The 12804-nt window shown below is 39.1% G+C and overlaps 1 protein-coding gene across 1 annotated transcript in view; it reads left to right on the top strand.

Annotated features, from left to right (window-relative positions):
- MEIKIN (meiotic kinetochore factor) overlaps positions 1-12804 on the top strand; it is a gene marked incomplete at both ends in the record, with an annotated part of 138938 nt that overhangs the window by 14371 nt on the left and 111763 nt on the right. The window contains one exon of the mRNA XM_082835047.1: positions 3458-3577. Coding sequence (XP_082691173.1) covers positions 3458-3577 — 120 coding nt within the window. The remainder of the gene's footprint in view (positions 1-3457; positions 3578-12804) is intronic.

The following is a 12804-nucleotide window of genomic DNA, read 5'->3' on the forward strand; positions in this document are numbered from 1 at the left end:
GCTAGAGGGAGTTTTTCAAGTTGAAACAAAGGACTCTAAAACAGCAACATAAAAGCATATGAAAGTATAAAACTCACTGGTAAGTATATAAACAAATATACTAATACTATAACAGTGACATATAAATCACTTAATTCTAGTATAAAAGTTAAATGACAAAAGTATTAAATATGACTATAAAAATATGTTAATGGATACACCATATAAAAGGATGTAAACTGTAACATCAGTATTGCCAAGTGTGTTTGAGGGGTGAAGTAAAAGTGTAGAGTTTTTGTTAAATTGTTATCAGCTTAAAATAGACCGTTTAAACTATGTTTTGTGTAAGCCCCATGGTAACCACACACACACAAAATACCTATAGAGGAGACACAAAAGAAAAATAGAAAGGAGTCAAAGCATATCAACATAAAAGAATCAGTGAAAGACAAAGGAACATGGCAAAAGAGGAAAGAGAGGCAAAAGAACTACAAAACAGAAAACAACAAAATTGTAATAGTCCTTCTCTATCAATAATTACCGTAACTATAAATGGATTAAACCCAATCAAAAGACAAAGAGTGGCTGAATAGATTGAAAAAAAATCCAGCCATATGCTGTCTACAAAAGACTCATTTTAGATTTAAGGACACACATGGACTGAAAGTAAATGGGTGGGGAAAGATACTCCATGCAAATGGTGACCAAAAGAGAGCAGGAGGGGCTATACTTATATCAGATAAAAATAGACTTTAAGTCAATAACTATTATAAGAGACAAAGAAGGATGTTATATAATTATATAAGGGTCAGTTCATCAGGAACACGTAACAATTATGAATAAATATTCACCCAACATCAGAACACCTAACATATGAGGCAAACACTGACAGAAATGAAGGTAGGAATAAGCATCAATACAATCATAGTAGGAGACTTCAGTACCCCCACTTGTAATAATGGATAGAACATTTGGACAGAAAATCAACACTTAACTGATTTCAAAGTATCAATATATTGCAAAGCTACAGTAAATATAACATTATAGTACTGGCAATACAGACATGTAGACCAGTAGGACAGAATATAGGGCCCAAAACTAAATCCATAAATATATGGTCACCTGATCTTTCACAAGAGTGCCAAGAATACACAATGTGGGAGAAATAGTCTCTTCAACAAATGATGTTGGCAAAACTGGGTATCCAGATACAAAAGAATGAAATTGGACCCTTACCTTATATCATACAGAAAAGTCAACTCAAAATGTAGTAAGGACTTAAACGTGAGAACAGCAACTGTAAAACTCCTAGAAGAAAACATAGGGGAAAATCTTCATGGCAATTGGTCTTGGCAGTTATTTCTTTATGTGACACCAAAAGCACAGGGAACAAAAGCAAAATTAGAAAAGTGAGCCTTGATAAAACTAAAAAGCTTCTGCACAGAAGAAGAAACAATCAACACGGTGAAAAGGCAACCTATAAAAAGGGAGAAAATATTTGCAAACCACATATCTGCTAAGGGATTAATATCCAAAATATATTGGAAACTCCCACAATTCAAAAGGAAAAAAAATCCAAATAACCTGATTAAAAAATGACAAAGAACTTGAATAGACATTTCCCCTAAAGAAGACATGCACATTGCCAACAGGTATATGAAAAGATCACTAACCATTAGGGAAACGCAAATCAAGACCATAGTGAGATATCACCTCACAACTCTTAGGATGGTTATTATTTTTTAAAAAAAGAAGTGTTGGCAAGGATATGGAGAAATTGGACACCCTTCTACACTGTTGATGGGAATGTAACATAGTGAAGCTGCAATGGAACACTGTATGGCAGTTACTCAAAAAATTAGAAGTAGAACTACCATATATGATCCACCAATCCCACTTCTGAGTGTTTATTCAAACTAATTGCAGTCAGGACCTAGAAGGTATATTTGCACTCCCGTGTTCATTGCAGCCTTTTTCACAATAACCCAATGTGGAAACAACCTAAGTGACCATTAAGGGATGAATGGAGGAAGAAAATACGGTATATGCATACAATGGAATATTATTCAGCCTTAAAAAAGAAGGAATATCAGGATATATGTATATGTATAGCTGATTCACTTTGTTATAAAGCAGAAACTAACACACCATTGTAAAGCAGTTATACTCCAGTAAAGATGTTAAAAAAAAAAGAAGGATATCCTGCTATATGCAACACTATAGAAGAACTTTTAGGACACCATGGTAAGTGAAATAAGCCAGTCACAGGAAGAAAAATACTATATGATTCCACCTGTATGAGATATCTAAAGAAGTCAAATTCATAGAAGTAGAGAGTAGAATGTTGGTTGCCAGGGCCCTGGAAGAAAGGGGTGTGGGGAGTTGCTATTCAACAGGTATAATTTCAGTTATGCAAGATGAATAAGTTCTAGAAATCTGCTGCACAGCACTGTGCCTACAGTTAACAATACTCTATTGCACTCTTACAAATTTGAGGATATGTCTTATGTTAAGTGTTCCCACCATAATAAAATTAAATATAAGAGAAGAAACCAAGCAGAAATAGGAATACAAGGAAGATACTGGAAAAAAAAAAACCTTCACTGAGATAAAAAAAATGTATATTGTATCCATTGAATAGGAATAGGATGCTGTGGGAAAAAAAGGGGGGTGAATATTCAGAGAACAAATTAAATGCAGTAGCAGAATGGGAAACTCAATAGAAGGATTAGAAGATAAGTTGAGGAGATTTCCCAGAAAAAAAAAAAAGTCAGGAGGAAAACACAAAAAATGGAGAAAAAAGGTAAGTTAGAGAAGCAATATATGAAATCTAATATCAAATAATAGGAGTTCCAGGAAAAGATAATGAAATAAACAGAAGGAAGAAAATTATCAGAGATACAATTCCAGAACACTTTCTAGAGCTAAAGAATATGATTTCTGGGTTAAAAGGGCCATACTGTGCCTAGCACAATAGATGAAAAACACCAAGACAAAACATTATGAAATTTCAGAACATCTGAGGATGGAATAAACAGAATGGATTTATACAATTTGGTAGAGTTTAGGATTAAATAGATGAAAAATACAGAGAAAACTAAACAAACAAGACTTTTATTGACTCCAAGAAAAACAAAAGGTGGTCATGGTATATACCACAAGAGTAAAAATTAAGATTTTTATGGCAATTTATCATCATTATGTCTATATTGAATATTGGCCTAACTAAATATGTGATATAATAGTATGAGGACAATGGGAAAGAGGTGGGTAAAAGGAAATAAGAGTGTTAGGGGACTGCAGAAGCCCAAAGATTATTTAATATCCTGATGCCGTCAAGGCTTGTCTTTTTTTCTCTGTCTCACCCAAACTTTCTTCAACTACCATAGCTTGGTATGGGCTGGGGACCTAAGTTGAGGAGAAAAAGGTAATCTGCCACTTGTGTGCTGTTGTTCAAAATTTCTCCCTGCTTTTTTAGATTGGGAGTGTCCCATGTTGGAAGAAAACTTGCTATGTAAGAATTCCACTCTTTTGGACACCAGTAAAGCAGTACCGATACAGAAGGCACTACAGTTTTCAAACCTCTCTGCAGTTTTAGGTAAGTTTCACATTCTTTTTCCTCATATCACAAGAGGAAACCCTTGTCTATATTGGAAAAGCAAAGTACTTTTTCTTTTGAATGATTTCTAAGCTAAATTCATTGATTAGGATTACCTTTGGCTACACATCGTATCTGACTAATAGTAAGTAGCTTAAGTACATATGGGTTTACTTTCTTAAAACATTTATTTTGAATTTTAGACTTGAAGAAAAGTTGCAAAAGTAATACTAAGGGTTCCCATATACCTCCCATCCAGCTTTCTGAAATATTATCTTATACAACCGTAATACAATGGTGATAATCAGGAAATTAACATTGGTATTAAACTGTTAACTAAACTACAGATCTTATTCACGTTTCACCAGTTTTTCCACTAACGTCTTTTCTTCTGTTTCAGGATCCTATCTAGGATCCTACATTGAATTAGATTGTTATTTCTCCCTTAGTCTACTGAGATATGTGACAGATCCTCAGTGTTTGTCTTTCATAAGCTTGATACTTTTGAAGATTACTGATCAGTTATTTAGTAGAATGTCCCTCAGTTTGAATTTGTCTAGTGTTTTCTCATGATAGGAAAGAGATTATGCAATTTTTGATAAGAACACCACAGAAATGATGTATTAAGGAATTCTTAATGTCAGTACATATATCTTCTTATTGGTGATGTTAAACTTCACTTAATTAAGGTGTTATCTGCTGGTTTTCTCCACTGTAAAGTTACTAGTTTCCCTCTGTAGTTAATAAATACCTAGAAAAAGATAGTTTGAGACTCCGTAAGTCCTGTTTCTCCTCAAACTTTCATTAACTGATATTACCATTCATCAGAAGAACTTGATTGCCACAGTTCTTACTGTGGTGTTCATCTCATGGTGATTTTCTTTTTTTTTTTTTTATCTTTATTGGAGTATAATTGCTTTACAATGGTGTGTTAGTTTCTGCTTTATAACAAAGTGAATCAGTTATACATATACATATGTTGCCATATCTCTTCCCTCTTATGTCTCCCTCCCTCACACCCTCCCTATCCCACCCCTCCAGGCGGTCACAAAGCACCAAGCTGATCTCCCCGTGCTATGCGGCTGCTTCCCACTAGCTATCTACCTTACGTTTGGTAGTGTATATATGTCCATGCCTCTCTCTCACTTTGTCACAGCTTACCTTTCCCCCTCCCCATATCCTCAAGTCCATTCTCTAGTAGGTTTGTCTCTTTATTCCTGTCCTACCCCTAGTTTCTTCATGACATTTTTTTTTCTTAGATTCCATATATATGTGTTAGCATACGGTATTTGTCTTTCTCTTTCTCAGTTACTTCACTCTGTATGACAGACTCTAGGTCCATCCAGCTCACTACAAATAACTCAATTTCCTTTCTTTTTATGGCTGAGTAATATTCCATTGTGTATATGTGCCACATCTTCTTTATCCATTCGTCCAATGATGGACACTTAGGTTGTTTCCATCTCCTGCGTATTGTAAATAGAGCTGCAATGAACATTTTGGTACATGACTCTTTTTGAATTATGGTTTTCTCAGGGTATATGCCCAGTAGTGGGGTTGCTGGGTCATATGGTAGTTCTGTTTTTAGTTTTTAAGGAACCTCCATACTGTTCTCCATAGTGGCTGTATCAATTTACATTCCCACCAACAGTGCAAGAGGGTTCCCTTTTCTCCACACCCTCTCCAGCATTTATTGTTTCTAGATTTTTTGATGATGGCCATTCTGACTGGTGTGAGGTGATATCTCATTGTAGTTTTGATTTGCATTTCTCTAATGATTAATGATGTTGAGCATTCCTTCATGTGTTTGTTGGCAGTCTGTATATCTTCTTTGGAGAAATGTCTATTTAGGTCTTCTGCCCATTTTTGGATTGGGTTGTTTGTTTTTTTGATATTGAGCTGCGTGAGCTGCTTGTAAATTTTGGAGATTAATCCTTTGTTCGTTGCTTCATTTGCAAATATTTTCTCCCATTCTGAGGATTGTCTTTTGGTCTTGTTTATGGTTTCCTTTGCTGTGCAAAAACTTTGAAGTTTCATTAGGTCCCATTTGTTTATTTTTGTTTTTATTTCCATTTCTCTACAAGGTGGGTCAAAAAGGATCTTGCTGTGATTTATGTCATAGAGTGTTCTGCCTATGTTTTCCTCTAAGAGTTTGATAGTTTCTGGCCTTACATTTAGGTCTTTAATCCATTTTGAGCTTATTTTTGTGTATGGTGTTAGGGAGTGTTCTAATCTCATTCTTTTACATGTAGCTGTCCAGTTTTCCCAGCACCACTTATTGAAGAGGCTGTCCTTTCTCCACTGTACATTCCTGCCTCCTTTATCAAAGATAAGGTGACCATATGTGCATGTGTTTATCTCTGGGCTTTCTATCCTGTTCCATTGATCTATATTTCTGTTTTTGTACCAGTACCATACTGTCTTGATTACTGTAGCTTTGTAGTATAGTCTGAAGTCAGGGAGCCTGATTCCTCCAGCTCTGTTTTTCGTTCTCAAGATTGCTTTGGCTATTCGGGGTCTTTTGTGTTTCCATACAGGTTGTGAAATCTTTTGTTCTGGTTCTGTGAAGAATGCCAGTGGTAGTTTGATAGGGATTGCACTGAATCTGTAGATTGCTTTGGGTAGTATAGTCATTTTCACAGTGTTGATTCTTCCAATTCAAGAACATGGTATATCTCTCCATCTATTTGTATTATCTTTAATTTCTTTCATCAGTGTCTTATAATTTTCTGCATACAGGTCTTTTGTCTCCTTAGGTAGGTTTATTCCTAGGTATTTGATTCTTTTTGTTGCAATAGTAAATGGGAGTGTTTTCTTGATTTCACATTCAGATTTTTAATCATTAGTATAGGAATGCCACAGATTTCTGTGCATTAATTTTGTATCCTGATACTTTACCAAATTCATTGATTAGCTCTAGTAGTTTTCTGGTAGCATCTTTAGGATTCTCTGTGTATAGTATCATGTCATCTGCAAACAGTGACAGCTTTACTTCTTCTTTTCTGATTTGGATTCCTTTATTTCCCTTTCTTCTCTGATTGCTGTGGCTAAAACTTCCAAAACTATGTTGAATAAGAGTGGTGAGAGTGGGCAACCTTGTCTTGTTCCTGATCTTAGTGGAAATGCTTTCAGTTTTTCACCATTGAGGACGATGTTGGCTGTGGGTTTGTCATATATGGCCTTTATTATGTTGAGGAAAGTTCCCACTATTCCTTCTTTCTGCTGGGTTTTTATCATAAATGGGTGTTGAATTTTGTTGAAAGCTTTCTCTGCATCTATTGAGATGATCATATGGTTTTTCTCCTTCAATTTGTTAATATGGTGTATCATGTTCATTGATTTGCGTATATTGAAGAATCCTTGCATTCCTGGAATAAACCCCACTTGATCATGGTGTATGATCCTTTTAATGTGCTGTTGGATTCTGTTTGCTGGTATTTTGTTGAGGATTTTAGCATTTATGTTCATCAGTGACATTGGCCTGTAGTTTTGTTTCTTTGTGACATCCTTGTCGGGTTTTGGTATCAGGGTGATGGTGGCCGTGTAGAATGAGTTTGGGAGTGTTCCTCCCTCTGCTATATTTTGGAAGAGTTTGAGAAGGATAGGTGTTAGCTCTTCTCTAAAGGTTTGATAGAATAGGCCTGTGAAGCCATCAGGTCCTCGGCTTTTGTTTGTTGGAAGGTTTTTAATCACCATTTCAATTTCAGTGCGTGTGATTGGTCTGTTCATATTTTCTATTTCTTTCTGGTTCAGTCTTGGCAGGTTGTGCATTTCTAAGAATTTGTCCATTTCTTCCAGGTTGTCCATTTATTGGCATAGAGTTGCTTGTAGTAATCTCTCCTGAGCCTTTGTATTTCTGCAGTGTCAGTTGTTACTTGTTCTTTTTCATTTCTAATTCTATTGATTTGCGTCTTCTCCCTTTTTTTCTTGATGAGACTGGCTAATGGTTTATCAATTTTGTTTATCTTCTCAAAGAACCAGCTTTTAGTTTTATTGATCTTTGCTATTGTTTCCTTCATTTCTTTCTCATTGATTTCTGATGTGATCTTTATGATTTCTTTCCTTCTGCTAACTTTGGGGGTTTTTTGTTTGTCTTTCTCTAATTGCTTTAGGTACAAGGTTAGGTTTTTTATTCGAGATGTTTCCTGTTTCTTAAGGTAGGACTGTATTGCTATAAACTTCCCTCTTAGAACTGCTTTTGCTGCATCCCATAGGTTTTGGGTCGTCATGTCTCCATTGTCATTTATTTCTAGCCATTTTTTGATTTCCTCTTTGATTTCTTCAGTGATCACTTCGTTATTAAGTAGTGTATTGTTTAGCCTCCATGTGTTCGTATTTTTTACAGATCTTTTCCTGTAATTGATATCTAGTCTCATAGCGTTGTGGTCGGAAAAGATACTTGATACAATTTCAATTTTCTTAAATTTACCAAGGCTTGATTTGTGACCCAAGATATGATCTATCTTGGAGAATGTTCCATGAGCACTTGAGAAAAATGTGTATTCTGTTGTTTTTGGACGGAATGTCCTATAAATATCAATTAAGTCCATCTTGTTTAATGTATCGTTTAAAGCTTGTGTTTCCTTATTTGTTTTCATTTTGGATGATCTATCCATTGTTGAAAGTGGGGCGTTAAAGTCCCCTACTATGAATGTGTTACTGTCAATTTCCCCTTTTATGGCTGTTAGTATTTGCCTTATGTATTGAGGTGCTCCTATGTTGGGTGCATAAATTTATACAATTGTTATATCTTCTTCTTGGATCGATCACTTGATCATTATGTAGTGTCCTTCTTTGTCTCTTGTAATAGTCTTGATTTTAAAGTCTATTTTGTCTGATACGAGAATTGCTACTTCAGCTTTCTGTTGGTTTCCATTTGCATGGAATATCTTTTTCCTTCCCCTCACTTTCAGTCTGTATGTGTCCCTAGGTCTGAAGTGGGTCTCTTGTAGACAGCATATATATTGGTCTTGTTTTTGTATCCATTTGGCCAGTCTGTGTCTTTTGGTGGGAGCATTTAATCTATTTACATTTATGGTAATTATTGATATGTATGTTCCTATTCCCATTTTCTTAATTGTTTTGGGTTTGTTATTGTAGGTCTTTTCCTTCTCCTGTGTTTCTTGCCTAGAGAAGTTCCTTTAGCATTTGTTGTAAAGCTGGTTTTATGGTGCTGAACTCTCTCAGCTTTTGCTTGTCTGTAAAGGTTTTAATTTCTCCATCAAATCTGAATGAGATCATTGCTTGGTAGAGTAATCTTGGTTGCAGGTTTTTCTCCTTCATCACTTTAAATATGTCCTGCCAGTCCCTTCTGGCTTGCAGAGTTTCTGCTGAAAGATCAGCTGTTAACCTTATGGGGATTCCTTTGTGTGTTATTTGTTGTTTTTCCCTTGCTGCTTTTAATATGTTTTCTTTGTATTTAATTTTTGACAGTTTGATTAATATGTGTCCTGGCGTGTTTCTCCTTGGATTTATCCTGTATGGGACTCTCTGTGCTTCCTGGACTTGACTATTTCCTTTCCCATATTATGGAAGTTTTCAACTATAATCTCTCCAGATATTTTCTCCATCCCTTTCTTTTTCTCTTCTTATTCTGGGACCCCTAGAATTCGAATGTTTGTGCATTTAATGTTGTCCCAGAGGTCTCTGAGACTGTCCTCAGTTCTTTTCATTCTTTTTTCTGCTCTGCAGTAGTTATTTCCACTGTTTTATCTTTCAGGTCTCTTATCCGTTCTTCTGCCTCAGTTATTCTGCTATTGATCCCTTCTAGAGTATTTTTAATTTCATTTATTGTGTTGTTAATTGTTGCTTGTTTCCTCTTTAGTTCTTCTAGGTCCTTGTTAAATGTTTCTTGCATTTTCTGTATTCTATTTCCAAGATTTTGGATCATCTTTACTATCATTATTCTGAATTCTTTTTCAGGTAGACTGCCTATTTCCTCTTCATTTGTTAGGTCTGATGGGTTTTTATTTTGCTCCTTCATCTGCTGTGTGTTTCCCTGTCTTCTCATTTTGCTTATCTTACTGTGTTTGGGGTCTCCTTTTTGCAGGCTGCAGGTTCATATTTCCCGTTGTTTTTGGTGTCTGTCCCCAGTGGCTAAAGTTGGTTCAGAGGGTTGTGTAGGCTTCCTGGTTGAGGGGAATAGTGCCTGTGTTCTGGTGGATGAGGCTGGATCTTGTCTTCCTGGTGGGCAGGTCCACGTCTGGTGGTGTGTTTTGGGGTGTCTGTTGCCTTATTATGATTTTAGGCAGCCTCTCTGCTAATGGGTGGGGTTGTGTTCCTGTCTTGCTAGTTGTTTGGCATATGGTGTCCAGCATTGTAGCTTGCTGGTCGTTGAGTGAAGCTGGGTGTTGGTGTTGAGATGGAGATCTCTGAGAGATTTTCGCCATTTGATATTATGTGGAGCTGGGAGGTCTCTTGTGGACCAGTGTCCCGAAGTTGGCTCTCCCACGTCAGAGGCACAGCACTGACTCCTGGCTGGAGCACCAAGAGCCTTTCATCCACATGGCTCAGAATAAATGGGAGAAAAATAAATGGGAAAGAAAGAAAGAAAGAAAGAAAGAGAGAGAGAGAGAGAGAGAGGGAGGGAGGGAGGGAGGAAGGAAGGAAGGAAGAAAGAAAGAAAAAGAAAAGAAAAGAAAATAGAGTAAGATAAAATAAATTTATTAAAATAAAAAATAATTATTAAGAAAAAGTTTTTTAAAAAGTGAAAAACAAAAAATGGACGGACAGAACCCTGTGACAAATGGTGAAAGCAAAGCTATACAGACAAAATCTCACACAGAAGCATACACATACACACTCACAAAAAGAAGAAAAGGGGAAAAAATAATAAATCTTGTTCTCAAAGTCCACTTCCTCAATTTGGGATGATTTGGTGTCTATTCATGTATTCCATAGGTGCAGGTACATGAAGTTGATTGTGGAGATTTAATCCGCTGCTATTGAGGCTGCTGGAAGAAATTTCCCTTTCTCTTCTTTGTTCGCACAGCTCCTGGGGTTCACCTTTGGATTTGGCCCCGCCTCTGCGTGTAGGTCACTGGAGGGTGTCTGTTCTTCACTCAGACAGGACGGGGTTAAAGGAGTCGCTGATTCGGGGGCTCTGGCTCACTCAGTCCTGGCAGAGGGTGGGGTACAGATGCGGGGTGAGCCTGCAGTGGCAGAGGCCAGCGTGACGTTGCAGCAGCCTGAGGCGTGCCGTGCGTTCTCCCAGGGAAGTTGTCCCTGGATCACGGGACCCTGGCAGTGGCGGGCTGCACAGGCTTCCGGGAGGGGAGGTGTGGATAGTGACCTGCACTCGCACACAGGCTTCTTGGTGGCGGCAGCAGCAGCCTTAGCGTCTCATGCCTGTCTCTGGGGTCCGCGCTGATAGCCGCGGCTCGCGCCCAGTCTCTGGACCTCCTTTAAGCAGTGCTCTTAATCCTCTCTCCTCACACACCAGGAAACAAAGAGGGAAGAAAAAGTCTCTTGCCTCTTCGGCAGGTGCAGACTTTTTCCCAGACTACCTCCCGGCTACCTGTGGTGCACTAACCCCTTCAGGCTGTGTTCACGCCCCAGTCCTCTCCCTGCGCCCCAGTCCTCTCCCTGCGCTCTGACCGTAGCCTGACTCAGCTCCCAGCCCCCGCCCACCCCAGCGGGTGAGCAGACAAGCCTCTAGGGCTGGTGAGTGCCTGTTGGCACCGATCCTCTGTGCGGGAATCTCTCCGCTTTGCCCTCCGCACCCCTGTTGCTTATCTGCTGTTCTGATTGGGTGATTTCTATTATTCTATCTTCCAGATCACTTATTTGTTCTACTGTGTCATTTAGTTTGCTATTCATTGCTTCTAGATTGGTTTTTATCTTGGTAATTGAATTGTCCACTTTTGATTGGTTCATTTTTATAATTTCCAGTTCCTTGTTACAGTGTTCTACATTTCTATCAATAATCTTTCTTAATTATGTTAGCCTTTTTATTACCACCTTTTTGAGTTCAAGGTCTAGTAGACTGGTGAGCTCAGTTTCATTGTTTTTTTCTTACAGAGGATCATTGTTGTTTTAATTCGGAGTAGTTCCTCTGACTTTTCATTTTACTTAACTTTGTCTCTATTAATTTAAGAGAAACAGGTATCTACTATGGTCTTGAAAGGGTGTTTTTATGTGGGAGCATCCTGGTGCAGGCTGTGTGTGTCCCATGTTTTGGTGCAAAGGCTGTTTTTGGTATAGACCCCAGCCATGTCCTTCCTCAGGTTTTTCTGGCTGTTATCCCCTTGATAGGGGGTGTGGTTCATGCTAGAGTATCTAGAGCCTATGCAGAATGTGAGGCAGGGCTTCCTCTCTGCTCAGTGGCTGTCACCACTTTGTCAGAGGCAGGTCTGCTCCCCAGTTGTTGGATTAGAAGCTCTGAGGGTTGGGTCTGATCAGGCTCTGTTGCCCTTGAGTCTGTCCCCTGTCCCAAAGCAAGTGAGGCTTGTTCAGTCACAGAGGACCTGTGTGCCACCTGTGTAGGCATCTGTGATTCTGCTCAGCAGCTGCTTAAGTTCGCGTCCCTTTCTCTGTTGTATTTGTCCCAGATATAGTGCAAGGCTCTGGTGTGACATAGGCTGTGGCTGGCGGTCAGGGCATTGTGGATATAGGAAATGAGGTGGCTGTGCTTCCTCCTGAGATCTGGGCTGCCTCTGTAGCAGACCTCTCCCAAGACCTGCCTGCTCCAGATCTACCACTAAGATGTGGTGTGGAATTGGTGGAGCCAGGGCACTCTCACTGGGAGCCGAACCACCGTGTGTTCCTGAGCGTGCTGACAATGGCCTCCACGGCTCCACCCGGATCACACTCCAGGCCCTCTTGGTGGTCTCTGCGTAGCTAGATGGAGCCCTCTCCCAGGGCCTATGTGCTCGAAGTTCAGGGCTTAACCACTGCACACTCTTTTGATGCCACCCTATGCGCACGCTGACAGTACCCACCACAGCTCAACCCGGATCACACCCCAGGCACCCTGGTCTGTCTCTGGGTAGCTAGATCAAGTCTTTGCCCAGAACCTACACCAGGCTATAGTGTGGAGTGAGTGGGGCTGGGGTACTTGCCCCTTTGGGTTGAGAGGTGACATGAGGTTCTCTTTGCCCTGATTGTTAGCAAGCCAGAATGTGTGTACTCCTTAAGGTAGAGTCTAGGCTTTTTCAGCCCTTCTGTCTGTCTCAGCAGATTTCCCAGCAGGCCAGGGCGCTTGTCTCCTGTGCACAGGACCCAAGGAC

The sequence above is a fragment of the Leucopleurus acutus genome, assembly GCF_964270905.1.
Source record: "Leucopleurus acutus genome assembly, chromosome: 3".
NCBI classification, from domain to species: Eukaryota; Metazoa; Chordata; class Mammalia; order Artiodactyla; family Delphinidae; genus Leucopleurus; species Leucopleurus acutus.